Here is a 20467-nt window from a genome sequence, read left to right on the forward strand (position 1 = left end):
CCCAGGCTGCAGGAGCATGTGGCCGTGCTCCTGCCCTTGCTCAGCCATGCTGGGTTGGTTCGTGGCTCAAGATGGGAGTGATGGGCTCCCCCTGTCCACCCCAGTCTGCTGTCATTCACGTTTTGGGGGGACTGAATCAGTGGCTTCTAGCCCCAACTGTCCCTGGGAATGGTGGCAGCCCTCAAGACCATTCCTGGAAACTTCCCAGCGCATTTACCTGTGGGCACAGAGACAGAAGTTAACTTTGCTCTTTCAAAAAACATCTTTGAGCGCTGAACAGTCTCATTTCTGGCAAACGGAACAGTTATGCCTCTCCTGTGAGGGTTATTGCCAGGGCTAGGTGCATGGTGAGGGGACAACCAACTGGAAACCCAGAAGGCAGGTTGGCCCTGTCCCCAGCAATCAGGGCCACCTAGGGTGGATGAGAAGAGAGCCTTTTGGCCCCAAGGTCTTTGGCTGATAGGCTGTGTGGTGCCTCAATAGGGCCCATCACCCTAGCAGAGCTAAAGATGGAGGAGAGGATCCATCAGATGAAGCAGAAGCTTGTCACCACCCCCAGAAGGACCAGCCTCAGAGGGTAGGTTGATTCTCAGCCTCCCCAAGAGCAATGGGACATGCCTAACATTTTAGCTCAGGTAATCTCACAACAGGAAGTTGAGTACAGAGAAGGCTTCAGCCTCAACAGAGATCTTCCTAGGGGTACATCTACTGCCCATTCACACCATCAGCACGACAGATTTTTAGGCTAAACACAGCCAACAAGGAGCTCTATGCTCCTTCCACCTCCCAAACACAGCACACAGCAACACCTCCTCATCCTTCTAACCATCCTTGGCTGTACTTCCCAGGGCATCACTTTGGAACATCTCCAGAACATAACAAAGTGTAATGTTAACAGCCAGGAGCAGGGCACTTAGAGACCCAACGCAGCACGGAGCAGGCCCTTCTCCCGTCCCACAGGATTATGAACACTCCCTCTCCATATCTTACCAGGGGCACTTCATTGTTTTTCCTCCCACGTCACCCCCCTCACGTGGGCCTGTCTCACCTCCTCATGGCCAACTCCAGCAAGGAGGGCTTGCTCACGCATCAAACAAGCTTTATCACAGATGGTGAAGAGGCAAAACCCCTGCAGGGAGGTGCTCTTTACCCAGGCACCGCTCCTCATTATGGCACTGGTCAAACTGGGGATTCCATGCTTCCTCTGGGCTGCTCCTGGAGGCAAGAGCAGCATCCAGCTCCAGACAGAGAAGTCCCTGCAAGATATAGGACACTTCCCTCGCAGCAGTAATTATGGTTGCTGATTGGCCTACCTTCTCAACATTTGCTATTCTCCCCAGGACAACACCCGTGCAGTAGGGACCTCCCCACACAAACACCCTGGTTAAATCCAAAGAACTCAGAGCAAAAACAAAAAGTCTTTATTCAAATACAAAAAGACAGTTGCATAGAAGTGTACAGGTGCATTTCTAATTAAAAGGTGCTTTTACAGTAAAAGCCAGAGCAAGAATTTGCCATTTCAGCCAAAGCAGGCAGCTTGCAACATTCCCCTGGCCTAGGAACCAGGATCCTCTGCCTAGGCAGGATGTGTCCCCAACGCTAAGTCAGGCACCTATTCAGCTTCACTCATCAATAAACAGCAGTGTGATAAAGCTTGAGACACCCATGCTACAGAAGTGCACTATGAGCACATAGACTATGCAAGCAGAAAAGGTATAATACGTCAAACAGTAGCGTTGAGGTTCAGGACAATCCTTTTGCACCTCCAGGCACTCAAGACCAGTTTAGCCTGACGACAGAGGGTTTGTATTTCATCTGAGGTTTGACTTCATTAAGAACAGACTGCAGTTTGTTAATACTCATCCTCATCAGCCTCATCTTCTCCATCTGCCGAGTCCCTTCCGACCTCCTCATAATCCTTCTCCAGGGCAGCCAGGTCCTCCCTGGCCTCCGAAAACTCCCCCTCCTCCATGCCCTCCCCCACATACCAGTGCACAAAGGCTCGCTTGGCGTACATCAGGTCAAACTTGTGGTCCAGGCGGGCCCACGCCTCCGCAATGGCCGTGGTGTTGCTCAGCATGCAGACGGCCCGCTGCACCTTGGCCAGGTCCCCCCCAGGCACCACCGTGGGAGGTTGGTAGTTGATACCCACCTTGAAGCCCGTGGGGCACCAGTCCACAAACTGGATCGACCGGCGTGTTTTAATGGCCGCAATGGCCGCGTTCACATCCTTGGGCACCACGTCACCCCGGTACAGCAGGCAGCACGCCATGTACTTGCCGCGGCGTGGGTCGCATTTCACCATTTGGTTGGAGAACTCGAAGCAAGCATTGGTGATCTCTGGCACCGACAGCTGCTCGTGGTAGGCTTTCTCTGCAGAGATGATGGGTGCATAGGTTGTGAGTGGGAAGTGAATCCGGGGGTAGGGCACCAGGTTGGTCTGGAACTCAATCAGGTCAACATTCAGAGCACCGTTAAATCTCAAGGAGGCTGTGACCGACGAGACTATCTGCCCAATCAGTCTGTTGAGGTTGGTGTAGGTGGGACGCTCGATGTCCAGGTTGCGGTTGCAGATGTCATAGATGGCCTCGTTGTCCACCATGAAGGAGCAATCCGAGTGCTCCAGGGTGGTATGGGTGGTGAGGATGGAGTTGTAGGGCTCCACCACTGCTGTGGAGACCTGGGGGGCTGGGTACACAGAGAACTCCAGCTTGGACTTCTTGCTGTACTCCACAGAGAGCCGCTCCATGAGGAGGGAGGTGAACCCAGAGCCTGTGCCTCCCCCAAAGCTGTGGAACACCAGGAACCCTTGGAGTCCACTGCACTGGTCAGCCTGCAGCAAAATAATGGATATTTACCCCTCTCTGTTAAGGACTGGAATAACTTTCCCAAATAATACAGTAATAATATCTGCTTAGGTTACTTACTGGCCAGAGTTCACCCAACCTCTAGAGTGGATTTGCTCAGTATATCGCTCTACTGAGCGCCTTAAGTCTACATATTTTAACTGCAGCATTTCCATGGAGCTACCACAGGTGTCTCTGTATGGTCAGATGGGCACTCTTGGCAAATTGCTCCATTATCAATTCAACTTATTCCTCAGCACCTGAGAGGTGATGGGAGGTCCTAGACCCTTAGGAAATATCTCAAAGTCATTTCATTGACAGGCATACAAGTACGTTGTTACAATCCTGCTTCACTCCTGCCAAATGTGGAGTTTGGTCTTCTCAGCCTGGCTATCAATTGTCCATTTAGAATTAATATCCACAACTGCACACCCAGGGTGTGGCTTCCCTGTGGTCAAAAGTCCTCTTCTGTCTCTTAGGCCTAGTGTTGTGTCATTTCATACATATATGAGAGGCAATGAGTTGCTTTTAGGGCAGATATACAGGTTCAGATGGCCCCTTGGCTTTACTGAGCCCCAAATCTAATCGCAGCAGCAGCAGCTCTTGGAGCTCACATAAAGGGGGTTTTAACACTTTTACCTCAAACCCAAAGTTTAATTTTATTGCCCACGGTGTGTTAGTTTGAGGGAAAGACTGTCTTTTCTCTTACCATTTTACGAATTCTGCTGAGGACAGTGTCTATAATCTCCTTCCCAATGGTGTAGTGCCCGCGGGCATAGTTGTTGGCAGCATCTTCCTTGCCACTGATGAGCTGCTCCGGGTGGAAGAGCGCATGGTAGGTCCCAGTCCTGATCTCATCTACACAGGAAGGAGCAGTCATGGAGAGCAGCACACAGTTACAGGTTCTGGACATTAGCTTGACAGAGTAAAACCCATAGCAAATCTACCAGGAGCCCATGTGAGGTGATACTTATGGCATGGTTAGTTCAGACTGGGAATAATGGAAGGGGTAAGAATAACCCTGCCCAGGATAATTTGTCAAGATCCTACTATACCTCCTCCATCTTCACCCAGCAGCTACCTTGAGATCCTAATGTAATTTTTCTTAAAGAGTCAGAAAATTGCCTATGTTTCCCACATTACTGTAGGATTGTAGTTACCACATGCAGCTTGTTTTTCTGCTTGTTGTAAAGCATCTTGAGGTGGCTGGAAGCACTACCTCCATCCTCTGCTCTACAGCATACCGAAGAGGAGACAGAGTGGCTCCAATGTTGACATTTCTGCTAGATGTATCTGGCCAAGCTTCAGGCACCTTATGAAGACAGTCATTAGGAGCAGTTTCTCTAGGCTCCATGCAGTCAATGAGGTTGGAAGCACCTCCAGAGGGTATTTAAACCCACTCAGTCTCAATATTGGATACATTTCATATTCTACTTGCTCGCTCATTAGGTTCCCAACTTAATGCCTTAATAAGGTGTCTAAAAATGAAGTGGAACCAAAACAAAAGTCTACATTCCTTCCATTAGATGAAATAATGAGTCACACATCCTAGATGGTAAGATAGGAGCAAAGACTCAGGAGAAGCCTAGAAGGCAGAAGCAGATAGATGGATGCAGGCAGTTGGGAGTCATTTCCATCATTTCCTTGAGCAAAAAAGGGAATTTGTTTTCTAGGAAGGTACTTTGATTTAAAGTGCCAAAATCAAGTCAAACATCCAGAGATCGCTAAAGGAGCTGTGGCTGGAAGGGGAAGTACAAAGCTTGCAGTAGCAAGACACCAGTTTCCACACAACCACGAAATGTTTAGCACTCATCTACCCAAAGATGTTTCACAGGTAGCATTAAAACTAGATGTGCCACATCAGGTCATAAAATGGTGTAATTCAATCCAGAGCCACTGAGGTTAATAAACCCGTGCGCCACTTCACACCTACTGAGGAGCCTGTTCAAGACAGCAGGTCTCTTAAAAGGAGGGATCCACTAAAGACAAGTCAATATAGTGGGAATAGTAGGTTTGTCACTCCCAAATCCATTTGGAAATGCAAACTCTGCCTCCTTCTGATGGCTGGAGACATTTTACCAGGTCAGAGGAGTAGAAGGTGCTGAGCAACATGGGCAGCAACATGAGCCTCAAGTAGGAAAGGTCAGGAGTCACGGATAAAGATGCCACAACACCCAACTGCCCCACTATTACCAATGACAGTGGGCTCCAAGTCTATGAACACTGCCCGGGGCACGTGTTTCCCAGACGCCGTCTCACAGAAGAAGGTCTCGAAAGAAGAGTCCACTTGTTCAGACTTCGGCTCCGCAGGTTTCGGCTGCTTGGGGGCAGGAAGGGTCCCATCCGCCTGGATCCCATGCTCAAGGCAGTACAGCTCCCAGCAGGCATTGCCCATCTGCACGCCAGCCTGCCCGATGTGGATGGAAATGCACTCCCTCTGGAAGGGGGAAATGGCTTGTTAAGGCGATTTTTAAAGACATCCTGTGGCTTAGCGCTAGCCCCCGCGGTTCTTGTTTGAGCCATTTGCTACTGCAGATGATTAGGGAAACAGGCGGCTTCCGCCCGCCGCTGGAGCGAGGATCAAACCACGATCTGCAGGGCAGCTGGACACGGCTGAGCTGCACACGTAGCATCCCTAGGAAGGGCTCTCCCAGCCCAGGGAAGGAGGAGGAAGGAAGGAGGTGATGGGCTTCGTGCTGAGGCAGGAAGCAGCTGAGCAACACCAGCGCCTCGCTCAGTGCTCAACTGGCCCTGCCATGTCAATCCCCTCTGGGTCCCAGAGCAGTGGGGCATCAAGGACAACAGCTCCAGGCTCCCTGAGCTAAAAAAGCTCTGCAGCAAGGAGGGAGAAGCCAAGTTTGGGAAGCCCACAGCCAAGCTGGGAATCACAGCAGGAAATGAGGCTGGAGGGAACCAGCAGTCACTTGGGGCCAGAACAAGGGCAGGCTGACACCCAGGGAGAGGCTCAGAGTCCTGATTTAACCAGGTCACGCTCCAGGAGCCTCTAACTACCTCCAGGGCTCTATTGGAGGTACTGGAGTCTCCTGGAGACTCTCTGGGGACTTTTGATGGTTGCACGCTTCCCTGGGTAATTGGTATCTCTGCTGTTTCCACCACCCCAAGATCAAAGCGCTGCTGCAGCGATGACAGGCTCGTGTCCCAGCTCCCAAGCAGAGACTCCCAATTACTGCCACGCATGGCACGGGGCAGCCCTGCTCCCCAAGGGATCACCGTGAAAGGGAGCTGGTGATTCCACCGGGGGACGGCAAGCAGTGCGGCCCATCCCATTAGTTGTAGCGTTGACGTGTGGTTTGGTTCAGGTCTCACCTCGTTTCACCCAGTCTTACCCAGAGGTGGGGCTCTCCACAGATAAGCCCAGCTCCCCTAGCTCCAAGTAGCTCACCTTGAGCAGAGCCTAACAAATGCCACTGACAGCCCAGTTGCATCAGGGCCGAGAGGACACTCTGTGCACACCCCTAAGCGTAACTGTCCTCCAAGAGAGACTCTGTCCCTTGAGAGTCACCACCCTAAGTAACCCTAGGTAGTCCTGAGCACCACCCACTCGTGGCAGTAGCCATCAGGAGAAGGATGCAGCGCAACTTCTCCCCTCTTCCTCTCCAAGTATGGATGTGCCAAGACATTTCTCAGCCCTCAAGGAAGTCCAACGGCCACTGAATGCCCAGGTGATCCACCACAAAGCCGGACACCAACTGGGTGAATGCTCCTGGTACCGCAAGGAGACACCAACCCTTTTACCCACAGCTGGCTAAACACTGCTTAATCCCAGTCTGGGCTGAGACCACCAGTTCTGCTGGGCGTGGAGGCTGCGTTTAAGTCCTCCCCCCCCTCCAAGTTGATATTTGCACTATGTGGGAAATGCTGACTGCCATTTGCCCATCCCTCTCAGCAAGATGGTTGCAATAGCTCCTCACCGCACTTTGCAAGGGTCAGCGCCACAGCCGCTCCGCCAGCACTCGCTGGGACAGCTGCTCTGCTCCCTGCCCTCTCCCAGCACCTGCTTCGAGGGAGCACTGGTATTTTCAGCCCAGAGCACAAGGAATAGGAACAAAAAAAAAAAAAAAAAAATTAAAAAAAAAAAAAAATGGGAGCCTGCTAGAAGGAAGAAAGTGGAGAAGTGCAGCTTTTTTCTGTAGTTCCTCCCCCCCCTCCAAATATGCCAGAAGGATTTCTGAGATCCCAGATCTCCAACATTTGCATCAATATGAACTGCATTTTACAGACTCTGGCTATAGGCAGCCTATTGTTGTCCAGCTGATTTTCCTATTGGAAATACCATGTAAATGTTTAACTGTTTTATAGCCAAGACAGACTCTAGAAGTCAGCAGATAAAAGGAAAAGTTCAAAAGCTGGCTCGTTGGGAGTTACTTTGAAGTTTTCTTCCATTTGCAACATGCAAAGGGATACCATCAGATTTTCCAACATGTTACTCTTCTGCATTCACAGTAAGGTGACAGTTGCGTTATTCTTTACAAAAAGTTTCAGCTAGATCAGCCAGCACTGTTCAGGGGCGCAGTTTTTTTAGTAACCAGATCAATCCACTTCAGTTTCACAGCTGCAAACCCTTTCAAGCAAAAATTCAATTAAAAATCTAAAAGGAAGCGGGACTTTATTCATTTACTATCTAATCCCAAGGGTTTGTAGCAGACAAAGGCAACATGGCAGCTCACTCCCAAGGAAAAAACCCTAAAGGTCTCTGCAAGTTGCACCAGTTCCCTGTGGCAGTACAAGAGTTCAAGTGTTAAACTTTGGGAAAAGGGCCAGCAGTGTCAAAATTTAAACTTTAGTCTATCACATAGTTGTGTATCAGGATATACTGATTCCCCCCCGCAAAGTAAAACCCAACTTGCATTAAAGAGACAGAAACTTTACAACTCTACAGACCCCACCTCAGGAGCTGCAAACTCAGAGTAAAAAGCAGCAAGAGGCCACTTAAATAACTCTTCTCCAACCAAGTCCCTCACTTTTCCCTTATAAGGAGCAAAGACTGAATCAATAAACCATAAGGTAATCAGCAACTAAATAAAGCTGTCTGGAATTAACATCCCTAAGAGAAAGGAGAGAAAGAGAATAAGCAAGCTCAGGACACTTGGAAAATAAACCACCTATATTTTAAGTTTAGACTAATACAAAGACAAGGCATGCTCTTACCATGATGAGACTGGAGGCTTGCTAAGATCTAAGCAAAACAGCTGCTGCCCCTGCCTCTCCCTGCAACTTTATAGCCCAGGAAGGCTTGACTCCACCTGAATATAAAGAAGCTTTCTGCTAGCTTAAAGGAGCAGAGCTCCTTTTCCTTTGCATCCCTAGAAATAGCAAGGGATAAAATGATATATTAGTGCCTAGCTGGTGTGATTTCTGTGATTAAACAGCCTTGAGTACAGTGCAGTGTCAGATTTTTTTCTTTTATTTTCTTTTTTTTTTTTTTTTTAAAGAGCCTCAGCTGGGGGGAAAAAAAAAAAAAAAAAAAAAAAAAAGTAGATACCAAAGCTTGGGTTTGGCTAAAAAGAAGGAAACTCTGGGGAAGTTTGTGTGCCCCCATAGGATTCACTTTATCCAACAGAAACAATCTTCCCCTTATCATTCTTCAGAGCACTGCCACTGATAGGCTGTATCTTGTCTAATTTTAGACACAATCCTGCAATTTTTGGTCTTTGTTCCATATGCTCGATGACCTTCATGGGAATCTGCTGACTTTTGAACGCCTGGGACGTTCAGGTGGAGGCTCAGACCCTTCCTTTGCCATACCCCTGGGCATAAAGGGTTCATTTGGCCCTCCCGCCAAGAGCTGACTTAAGGACTTTGAGGCAGTTTTGGCCGCATCCTGCAACTGGGTATGTACTTCTTTAAGACTGCTCTGGATCTGCCCTTAAATCTCAGTAGTGCCTGTGTGGTTACTAAAAGCAGGCAGACAGGAGTGGTTAGTGATAGCTTATTTATAAATTCTCTTATTTACCTCTTCATTCTCCCATTAAAAGGTTCCCAAACCTTCTTTAGTTCAGCTATAGTTGCAACAGGTTGACAGCTCTGACAACCATGTCACTGGCTGTAACAGCACAAGTGCAGCCAGACAGTCAAGGACAGGGAGTTTTTCCTCTTTTCAGCATTTGTCAGACCCTCTCTGCTTACTGGGTCCAGTTTGAGCTGACCAGTACAAAATAGACATTGGTATACTGGAGCAAGTCCAGCGTAGACTGCCAAGGTGGTCAGATTTGGAGTACAGGATATAAGTGGACTGGGTAAGTGGGCTTGGTCATCCTCAAGAAGGGGAGACCTTTCAACTCACCATGAAGGCGGTCAGACATTGGAGGAGGAACGTAAAGATGGGTGAATTTTCATCCTTGAACGTGTTCAGAACTCACCTGCACAATTTCTCAAGCGACTGCTCTATGTTGACCTCAAGGTATTTTTAGGAGGCAAAATCAACCCTCTCACCAAGGAGCTGTATGCACCAACCTGCTTGTAAGAAGACCCCCAGTCCAAAGGTGAATTTCTTTAGAGAAGATTTATTTTCCTTTGTACTGTCAGCGCCGTGCATGGGCTCAGCTGAGCCTGGAGCGTGGTGGGGTATTCACCCCTCATCTCTGCTGCAGCCTTGATGGACAAAGACATGAGCTGACCTGCAAGAGGAAGGCATCTATGGAAAAGCTCTCCTCCACTGGCATGTTCAGCCCAACCTCTGCCTCTGAGGGCAGATGGGAGCATTACCCTGTTCCTGCTTGGGGCCATGCCATGGATTTAGGGAATTCAAGCCAAGCAGGTTGGGCACACGGCTATGTCTGTTTAGGAAGCAGGGGAATTCAGCTGTAACTGGGTCAGGTTCTTCTTTTTGATAGAGCATCCCGCAAACACTGCTGTCAGCGTCGTGGTCTCCAAACCTCTGCTGGGAATAAAGGTGGCCTCTGAGTAGAGAGAAGCTATTCGTTTCTGGACTAAACCAAGAGCCTCCCAAAATGTGTGCACCAAGCCTGCCGGTCAGACAAGATCTTTTCATTCCAAGAGTCATCTGTTCCTCAATGAGAAAAGAGAAAATAAGGAACCTGGGCACTTTAGAACACGAAGCATTTATGCACTAAATTATGTGCTTTCGGTAAACCCCAAGTCAAAAAATTTTAGGTCTGATTTCTGTCTTTCTTGGGAAATCTAAAGCGAAAGAGAGAATTGCTTTAGTTTGGTGGTGACAGAGACAACCAGCCTGCGATCTCAGCTTCAAGACATATTTAGAATGGCATCAACAAGGACAGAGACCACCCCCCCAGAGGACCCATTGTGGCAGCTCCCAGCCTTTTTATAGCTCGACCTCACAGCTGCTGCCTCTTTCTTCCCACTCCCGCGTCCTAAATATCGTCTCCTCGCTCTGCCTGGTCTTCCTATTGCTGTCCCCACCATGTGGTCTGGCACCAGCTGCTGTTCGCCTTTATGGAGCAAATCTTTACCCATGAGGATGTGGGTGGTGTCCCAAAACACGCTGGACGAGTGCCCTGAGGTAGTGGGGAGAACTGGTCTGTGGCCACATTCTGGGCAAGCACTTGACTCACCAGGCTTCTGAGGAACAGGGAAGGTGCTGCTTTTGCTGTGCTGCATTGGAGAATGGCACTTAAACGTCACCCATCAGGCCTATCGCTTGCTTTTGTTAGAAGTGCCCCCATGGAACCAAAAGATTTTGGCCCTGGGAAGAGAAAAGATTTAATTCAATATTAATTGTTGGTGTTGCTGAAGCAGGAAAAAGTGAGGAAAAACAATCTCACATTGCTTCAGACTGAGCCACATGTGGGATTTTTTCGATATTTTTGGTTTGTTGGCTGAACTGAAAGAAGTGATTCATGTAGTTCCAAAATCCGCAATTTGAGAAATAATTTGCTCCCATGTTTAATTGTTCACCTAGTTAAATTTGCTCCCTGTTTCACATGTGAATTTCCCTAGCATCAGCTTCCAGCCACTGGCTCTCATTATGCCTTTTTCTGGGGAGTAAAAGCTGCCAACTTTCCACACCCTCATCCCCCCGAAGGCAGTTGTTGTCTTTTCAAGTGAATTCAGAGCTGGCCGAATATGCAGAACAACAGTCCTAGAGATCTCCATCCTTCACTTTAGCTCGAACTGCCAGATCCCGTTCCCCAGCAGGTCTCCATCTGCCTCCGTTGCTGTCCAGAGGCATAAAGCCACTAACACCATTAACGGGAACTCCCCAGTGACCTGGGCAAACCTGGGGAGTTTACACCAGTTAACACCACTGTCCACGAACAAGCTCCTGACGGGATGAACTTGCCCTGTGCCCGTGGTTCCCAAAGCTCAGCCGAGGGTAAGCACAAGGCTGTTGTAACCCTCAGGAGTTTTGGTGGCCTTCACATGATGGCCCTGCAAATTTTGCTGTGTGGCCTTCAGCTTCATGTCTGATGAGCAAATGAGAAACTTCCCAAGGGGCACCCACTTACTGACTGGCCAACTAGTCCTCTGGACACCCCCCGCTTCTCCTTCTAGGGAGGCTTCAGGCTACTGTTACCCTAATTTAGGTTTGCCGGGGCTGACTTTGAAGCGCTGCTCCTGATAGTGGTTGTCCTTTATCTATCATGCAGTGAGGCCCCAACCTCAGCTCAGGCATCTGTTACTGATAACCAGAGATGATTTATCCAAACATTACCATGCATATCTCTAGCGTTTCACTGCGTGTGTTTCTGTCCATGCACGGTTTGTTTTTATACTGCTCCTTTTCTGGCCTTGGCGTCAGCCCTTTCCGCTTCGTGCACGTGAAGGATGCAAGCAGGGACAACTCCACATGTTTTGCTTATGTGGTTTCTTACCTCCTCTTTCAATGTACAGCTTTTTCTTCAGCCAAACTCCATCTGCAAACACGTGCGTGCACTGTGTGACTGTGGAGCAATTTGGATGCAGGGGGATCCATATACTCACAGAAGAAAAATAATTAAACTTGCCACAAAAGTAAATTACTAATACAGTACTGTCAAAAGCAACATTCAGCATCAGTAGGAACTTTTGACATTCTCTATTGCAATGCAAAAAGTTACAGCAAAAAGTGATGAAAGCCGAAAACCTTCATTTCAAGGCTATCAGGATGGGATGTTTTGACAATCCAACTTCTCCCCCACTCCCCTCATTTTTCTTTCCAAATAAAACCCTGGCAGACCCATCCCATTCTGCGAGACGGCTCGACTGGAGTGAAACTGCATATTTCAGCAGAACACAGTTCCAGCAGAATTCCCCCAAACAGCTCTGCCTCAAAGCTATTCCCGTAACAGACGGTGGAGAAAGCACCATCTCTTTATTTGTGTCTGCACAGCTGTGCTTCTCCTCTGCGTTCCCTAAAGCAGATAGGAACCAGCTGTGGGGTACGGGCTTCTTTGCAGCAGCGTTAGGCAGTAGCAATAGCACGAGGATATATTTTTATTTATTCTCCAGTTGCAAAGGGTTATTTCTACTCTTCTCCTTTTAATTGCCTTTGGAGTAATGAGGTAAATGCTTTAAGGAAAAGCTCTCTTCTAAACTAACTTGAAGACAGGAGGACTTATATTCTCTGATGAGTTTCAGGGTGGCTGTAATGTGTCAGGCAAAGGTCTGTCTCCCGGTGTCCTGCTCCCAACCTTGGCCACAAGCAGCTGCTTGGAGAAGTGTAAAGGGCCAGGAAAATGTGTATAACATATCCCCTGACATCTCCCCTCTGATTTTTATTCAGCTCAGGGACTTTCCAACCTGCATGTGGTTTCTACATACTCAATAACCCTCAATGCATTTCCCTGCCATCAGTTTGTCTCGTGCCTTTGAACGTTGTCCAACGTTAGCGTCAGCACACGGGCACTTTTAGTTTCAATTTGTTCAGCGGGACTTTAAGTCACTAACTTCCTACTGCGTGACTTGTTTTCATCTTTCCAATACCCTTGTTTTTTTCTTCTTGATCTCTCTCCTGCATTTCTCTGTCTACAAAGCTGAGACCAACTCCTCAGCCAAGAGCGTGTCTGTGCGCACACGTTTCTTGAAGAAATGGAGTTGTGTCTTTCTGTCTGCCAATAAAGTGATTTTATCTGGTTCTGCAGAGGATCCTAGCAGTTCTCTGCTCTCTTAGTAGCTGACCCTACTACCAGTCTTGCAAGTTTTTTGCTTTAATCAAGGAGACTGAGCCACAATCCCCATTGTTCACTGGGGCATTGCTGTTCGTCCTCACCGTGGAACTGCCTGGTGCTTCATTTCAGCATCGACTGAAATCATTATTGGCCCTCTACGAAGGGCCCTTCTCAGTGGCAATTTTCCTTCCCACCTGTCTGTACCTGAGAAACATCTAGAGCAAAGAGAGGATCAGAAAAGCTCTTGCCATATTCATGACCACTCTAAGAATTCAGACTTAGTGCTTCCTTTCGTGTTTAATGTCAGAGCTACCAACACTGCCTTCGGTGGGGTTGAAAACTGAAACTTTGCATCAAGCGTTTTAAGAGAACTAGGTTTCAGCACAGAAGCTTAATTTGAATTATTGGGATTAATTTGAATGTGTGGTGTACAGAGATCTGTTGCATGGCTGGAAAAGGTAGGCAGACGCATTTAATCGTCCAGGCTGTTCTTGGCTGCCTGGGATCTTCTCATTCCTGCACACATACTTGCTCCCTTATGGAAAAGGATTGTTTTGGAATTGCTGAAATCAAATCCATAGCAGTGTCAAAAGGGCATCGTAATGTTGGAGCTAGAGACATGTTCCCCTGCTGTGCTGAGCTGAGCAAAGGAGAAGTTTTGAGCAAGAGCCTTTCCCATTGCCACAGACAAAGCTAATAGATGACTGACAATTCTCATTACTCACAGTTCACGGGGCTTTTCTAATGGCCCTAAATCTCTGACAGTGATAAATGCTGTCATTAAGCCTACGTAAACAGTTGTTTTGAAGATGTAAAAGCCAAACACTTTTCCCTTCATCTTCTGAAAGCTGAGATGCATTGTAAAAATACACGTGGGGCTGAGGTATTATTAAAACTGGGTTTTTTACATTGGTTGGCTCTCTGGCTAAGACAAAACACAAGCGAGGCCCAACTAGAATGTTTGTAGAAGGTGCAAGGAGTCAGAACAGAAGAGCAAAGTGACTTGGATTATCCAAACTAATTTGCTTTTTTTTTTTTTTTTTTTCTCTAAAAGAAAGCAATTCTGCATTGTGTGCAACAGTTGGGAAATGCATCGCTTGAGGCTTACAGCGGTTGGCCAGCTTGGGTATCTCATAAGCCTCATGGAAGAGCTCTGAAACCTTTCATGAGTTGATTGTGTCACTTGGCAGAGTTCCTGTCATGGCTGTGAACCACATGTATTATCTAGCCTAATGCTTCCTGACTACCTGGAACGCAGAGGCAATTTTCATGTAGTTTTATGGCACTTATTTTTTAGTTTTTTGTTGTTGTTTTTTTTTTTTCTAGTTGAAAATACAAGACAGGTTGGTGAGTTTTTTTAAAATGGCTCTAAATACTGATGGTGACACACACCCTAATCATGTGCAATTTATGGCCTAAGGTTTTATGGCACTATAAATGTCTAAGTTGCCTGGAATCCTCCAGATGACTACTTTCGAAGTAGTGTAAGTGCTTAAATGAACAATGTTGCCAAGTGTATAAAATTCTACAAAATAACTTGATGCTTTGAATCCTTAAAGAGAACAGTGTCAATGAAGTGTGCTTTAATCTTTGCCTAATTAAGTTTGCTTGTTTGAGAACCACAAGTCCTCAATGCATGTGTTACTAATCCCCTGCCTAATCCAAAAATCTTTCCGAAAATGAATAGTTCTAACAAGATAGACATTTAGGTCAATAGAGTCTCTACTACTCCTTGCTGAGAGCAGGGAGGAGAAAGCTTAGCAGGCAAAAGCCCTCCTTTGAGCAAAATCTTTCCTGGCCTCAAAGATGAAGCACGGAACAAAGCTCAAACTTAAAATTTCTCCTGTAGCACCAGGAACTTCTGAAAATACAGTGAAACTGTATTTCAAACCTGACAGCACTTGCCATCAGGTAGGTGCTGTAGGATCAGTGGGATTCTCACCACTCTCTTAGCAAGCCCCTGAGAGTCTGTGCTCTGTCGGTAATTCTGCCTGTGCACCACTCATGAAATCCCACAGATACCATGTGGGCATAATCTTCAACCATTACTTCTCTTTGATGGGCACTGGACTGCCTGATTCCATATTTAGTGGTGTAAATGGACTCAGACCCAGCCTCGGTGGTGTAAACTGCCTCAGACACTGCCAGGGACTCTGCCATGAAGTCAGGATGTGGCCTGAAGCAAGGCAGAGCTTCTGTCCTGACCATCACGAAAGAGGTTGTTTGTACTGACCAGTGTTGAACTAAACACCCGACTTTGAGATAATATCTTCATATAGCATCCTAAATCCACTTATGCTTATTAAAATTCCAAGCTTTGGTGAGCGCATAAACTGCACAAGTAGCAGTTATCAGGGCTATGCAGCTGGTAAGTCTCATGAGTAAGTCAGGGGAAGAAGACACAGGGTGAGGCTGGTGTGTCTAGTTGAAGACTCTTGCTCATGTGCTGATTAGCAGTCACGTACCCTTCCTGCCCAGTGCTTGCCCTCATAGCTGCCTGTGATGAGAAGCTGGGGATCCCCTTGGGCACAATGTCTCCAGTCTGATAGGTACTGCCATACGAGGGAGGAATGTGTGAGAGGCAGATCTCCCTAGCGTCAGGAAGGATTTTCTTGTGCAGCCTCTGGCTCCTCTGATGAAATCGCTGCTGTTGTTACTGCCTCTCATCAGGGAATGGAAACTGTGAAAAGGTTTCTTTCAGGGTGTCTTGGTTCACCTCTTCCTTGGTCCTATGTAGGAGTTCTGCTTTTCCACCTCTGCCAGAGAGGGTGGTGTGCAGATGGACAGAGCAGTACTGCCTCAAACACGGGGTCCAACTACAAGCACAAGTACCAACTACAGGGTTCCCATAAGCAAGCAAAAGACAAGCTCCTCTGGATCCTTCATGAGTGAGAGAGGATTAGGGGAGCAGCTGTCCAGAGCATCCATCCAACTCCAGAGACCAGAGTCACTGGAGAGATACCAAAAATCAGTGGAAATCTAATAAAGAGGATTACAAGAGATGAGAAAAGGACCCTTGAGCTGGACTGGCCTCTCAATTTTCCTAAAATGTTTGTGCTGGGCATCCTGTGGTCCACAATGAGAGATTCTTCCCTCTTCTGAGATGTGGCCCATGCTTTGAGGTTCCCCTTTGTCTTCCACTATTCAGCAGATCCTGTGACTACTGTGGATGTGAGTTTGAGGAGAGTCTCTGTAATGTAAATTCATTTAATATAAAGACTGAAGACTCTTCTAGAGAAAGGTAACAGTGACTCTGAATTCCAATTGTCGTGGTTTGAGCCTGGTTGGCTGCCAACCACAATGCAGCAGCTCTCTCTCCCTTCCCCTCCGGCAATAAGAAGGGACAGAGAGCCAGGTTTGGGGTTCGAGATAGGACTGGGATGGGGAAAAAATCCCCCTTTATGATCACGAGCAAAAGGCAGACTCGTTAGGGGAAGAAAAAAAGAACATACATTTATTACAGACACTAACAACACATAACAGAGTAGGACAGTGAGAAGCATTGCCACATCTTGAGAACACCTTCCCCCCACCCCTCCCTTCTTCCCGGGCTCAGCTCTGCTCCCGATATCTCTACCTCCTCCCCCAGTGGCGCAGGGGCAGGGAATGGGGGGTGCAGTCAGTGCTGCCGCTTGCGCCATCTTCGGTGGGGGGATCTTCTGGAACTTGTTCCCCCTGCTCCATCGTGGTCCCCCTCTCACAGGAGACAGTCATCCACAAACTTTCTCCGACATGAGTTCCTCCCACGGGCCGCAGCGTTCCCCACACTGCTCCGTCGTGGGTCACTAACTTCCTCCGACTGGATTCCCTCCCACGGCTGCAGCCCTTCCCGAGCTGCTCCGGCGTGGGACTCCCCCGCATGCTGCAATCCTCCCAGCACTGAATTACAGCAGCGGGGCTGCCTTTTCCCACAAGACCCTGGCGTTCTTCGGGCACAGCACCTTGATCAATCAGGCGGAAGCCACAGGCCATACATCAATGTCTGCTCCACCGTAGATCTTCATGAATGGCAGGGGGGGACCGCCCTTCTGTCTCACCACAGGATACAGGGGGGTCTCTGCTCCGGCACACCTCCCCCCTCCTTTCTCCCTCCGTTCCTCCACTGACCTTGGCATTCACGCAGCTGCAGCAACTCCTCCTCACAAGTCCTCCTGCTCATCACCATGTCCCTTCTTAAATACTTTATCGCAGAGGCACAGCTGATTGACTCAGTTTTTGAGCAGAGGTGGAGCTGACTTGGATCTGGGGGAGCTTCAAGAAGCTTCTCACAGGGGGCCACCCCTATAGCCCCCTCCCCTGCCTCCAAAAAACTCCACCACTCACTCAAACCCAGGACACCAGTCTACTTCACCCTGCTCTGTTCCTCTCTTTCCACTGCCACCTGACCTCCCTTTTACTATGGTCTCTGGAGAACATGTTTCACTACAGTTGAAATTCATATCGGTGTCCACTGTTCTACTTTCATGGTGAGTCACATGTCAGTGGGAAAGGAGATGCTGCCAATAGTCTGGGACTGCTGCACCCCTGGGAAGGTAATGCTGGATGTGGGTACTGGTTGATGAGACTTCAAAAATGGCAGATAAAGCACAATGGGTGCAGAGCAGAGGCAGTCTGAGTTCTGTGACACTTCTGCTGAAGACAGCTGGATATTTCCTTTGTCTCGAACACGTAACTGAAAGACAAAGACAGGCAGGTGTGCCTTGATAACAAGGCAGACCTGGCTCCGCTTGAGTTCAGATTTCAGGTTATTTTTCCCTCCCCAGTCTGGCCACAGCTCAGAACAATTGTGACTGACTCCAAATGAAGTGTGGCCTTCAAAAATCTACATGTGGATTGAATACTCATCTGTACCAGTCTCTCAGAACTCCCCTCCTACTGCCTGCTGATCGGTGGATCCTGCAAGGGTTCCTGATCATTCAGATTCAAGCTATAGCTCTGCAAATCGACTTGAAGGCAGGGAGCTTCCACAGGCAGCTCTGCGCTGATCTCCCACCCCACCCTAGAGTGCTCAGGCTCCACAGGAGACAAGAAGGCTGTAGATGTCATATATCTATGACATCCGGAACCACAACCTGGATACCCAGCACCCCACCTGAACCTGTTGATGGAGTGGTGCCTCTCCCATCGCATCCTTGGCTTAACAGAGCCCTTAGGATTGATTTCACCAAGAGAGACACACTTGGTGACCGCTTCCTTGGTTACGCTTTGCCGTCATGTCCTACATACCTATAGTTTCAGCAGAGAGGGCCTGCCACGAGCACCTCTCAGATCACCAATGTCTGTGCTGAGTTATCCAACTAGATGGAAAAGTAATTTGCTAAGGACTTGGCTCACTGCCTGTTGTACAGGGGGGATATAGTGCTCAGGGATGCAGCTGCGGCCGCTGCAGAATGCAAAAAACAGGAGGTCTTGAAAGACTGGAAGATTTTCCAAACCAGGAGGAGGAGGACATATCAGTTTGTAGATGGCTGCTGCAGAAACCAGGGTCCAGCTGAGTAGGGGAGGTCTCTGAGGTAGAAGACAGCTGTGGAGAAGGACTGGAAAGAAGTGAAAGAATTTGTCTGGTAGAGATGAAGTGGATGAATGTCTGAAGTGTACTGAATGTCTATCAGTAACTATAAGCCAACATAAATGAAAAACCAAGTGAGGCAATACAACTTGCTAAACTGTTTAGGTTTGAACAAAAATAGAAACTTCACAGTTTTGTCATGTTAAGTCTGCACTGGAATAAAATAAACAAAATTAATTCCCTTAGCTTTGGCATAATATCAGTGCTGAGTCTGGCTCCTCTGGCATATTCTGCTGAGTGTAAGCCTGGCGTATCGGATAAGCTTACTCTTTCCCCCATCCCAATGGTATATTTCAAAATAGCAGCACAACTTCTTTCTAAAACCTTCAAATCTTTGTCTCACATATGGTTATATTAAACCTTTTGGCAGGCTGCTGTATTCAGCTTAAAGAGGGGACATCTACTTTTCTGAACTGTGCTGCAGGTTCCACTTCAAAAGCTAGATTTGTTTTTTAGTATCTCTGAAGAATCCATTTCTGATTCATTACTAAAATACAGCCAAGTCAGTGAAATGCCTTGTGCATATGTGGGGTTTTTAATGGGTTTTGAAGAATTTCATCCAACTGCTACACAGAAGTTGAGATCAACCTGTGACTGCAACGAACATGATCAACTGTAAAAGGCCATTCCAGCATAGCTGCCTGGGGTGCCAGCATTGTTAAAGGGAGATCTTTCTGCCAAAACTGTCTAGTCTAAAGGCAGATTTGGACTCCAGAGGAGATACTTCCAATTTCTAAGCAATGATAAACCATAATCCCTCTCTTCTGGGACCAGTCGAGGCTACCACCCCATGAGGGGGAAGACCCCATCCCCTCCATGACAGCCACTTTCCACAGAAGGGCTAAAATGGAGGAAAATCAAAATCTCAGCCAAGTGGGATGCATTTCCAACTGATACCTTTACCTGAGCGTGTCTAAATGTTCATCCAGTGTCTTGCTCAAAGCACCACATAACCCAAAGTGGGATGGGAGGAACTGTGAGGGGCTCTTGATTGCTTTTCAAGGCAGAGATTCTGGGGTCTGTTAGCCAGTGTCTGTCCAGCCACGGTGTCTGCTTTTCTCCAGCACTATCGGAATTGAAGACCCCGCTGTAAATGGTTTACACAGTGGTTTTGTGTCGGGACATGGCTCAGGGATGACAGATCACAGCCTGTGAGATCCCAACCTCCCTGTGCGGGTGAGCAGGAGACGAAAATCCCACCTTCTTTTGCACGGTTTCATGATGCCGCACAGGAATGGGGTGATCCTATGTCATCTGGGGAGAAGGAAAACCCTGTAAAAGCAAGAGGGGAAAAGTGGCCAGGGGATGAGGGCAGGGTGCTCTGTGAGGGAAGCTGCTGCCTCAGCCTCATGCCCACGCCCGGGTGACACCCCCAAGCTCACACTCCATTTAAACTGCTCATGTGTGTTTTGAGGGGGATGTCTGAGGTAAATTTTTGAGTTTTGAGCCTATCTCTGAGGTATGGGTTTTTCTTTTGGGGAGGGAGTTGTTTCTCCTCCAACACCTCGCTGATTTCTGCCTCTCTGTGATGGGGGGTGAGGGCATTGCTCCCCTCCCAGGGGCCGTGGGGTGCTGGCCTTGTTCGCTGAGGAGAAAAGGCTGAAGGGAAGGCTGGAGGACAGGAGAAGAGGGAGCACAGCTCTGGGCGGGACAGAGAGGGCGGGCGATAGCCGGGCACAACAGCTCCGTGCCTCAGTTTCCCCGCCAGCCGGGGTCCTCCCACCGAGAGGAGCACTAGGGGGCGCTGCGCTTTTGGGGGGGGGGGGGGGGAAACACAGCCATCAACCCCCCCCCGCCGCCTCTCTTCCCTCAGAGCCGCGCCCCTCGCTTGTCCCTCCCCCCCCCGCGTCTCCTAGCAACGCTCCCCGCCCGCCGCGCTGATTGGCTGGCGCCGCTACCGCCGCCATTTTCAAACCGCCGGTTCGCCGCCGCCGTCGCCATTATCAGCCGAGCGGAAGCGG

At 48.5% G+C, this 20467-nt stretch overlaps 1 protein-coding gene across 1 annotated transcript; it reads right to left on the reverse strand.

Moving 5' to 3' along the window:
• Positions 1 to 1399: 1399 nt before the first annotated feature.
• LOC104356340 (tubulin alpha-3 chain) lies at positions 1400 to 8098 on the reverse strand. Its single transcript, XM_032986750.2, has 4 exons — positions 8016 to 8098; positions 5040 to 5283; positions 3556 to 3704; positions 1400 to 2833 (listed from the first exon to the last, which is right to left on the reverse strand). The coding sequence occupies exons 1-4, from the start codon at positions 8016 to 8018 to the stop codon at positions 1853 to 1855; spliced, it is 1377 nt and encodes a 458-aa protein (XP_032842641.2). The 5' UTR covers positions 8019 to 8098; the 3' UTR covers positions 1400 to 1852.
• Between the last annotated feature and the right edge of the window lie 12369 nt (positions 8099 to 20467).

This window comes from Tyto alba, unplaced genomic scaffold, assembly GCF_018691265.1.
Source record: "Tyto alba isolate M040663 unplaced genomic scaffold, T.alba_DEE_v4.0 Super-Scaffold_2, whole genome shotgun sequence".
Taxonomy (NCBI): Eukaryota; Metazoa; Chordata; class Aves; order Strigiformes; family Tytonidae; genus Tyto; species Tyto alba.

Bases quoted from the DNA above. Each gene is read 5' to 3' on its own strand.
- LOC104356340 (XM_032986750.2), bottom strand. The intron at 3,705-5,039 runs GTAATAGTGGGG...CTTCCTGTGTAG, and splicing joins CTTGGAGCCCACTGTCATTG to ATGAGATCAGGACTGGGACC. The intron at 2,834-3,555 runs GTAAGAGAAAAG...ATTTTGCTGCAG, and splicing joins TCAGCAGAATTCGTAAAATG to GCTGACCAGTGCAGTGGACT.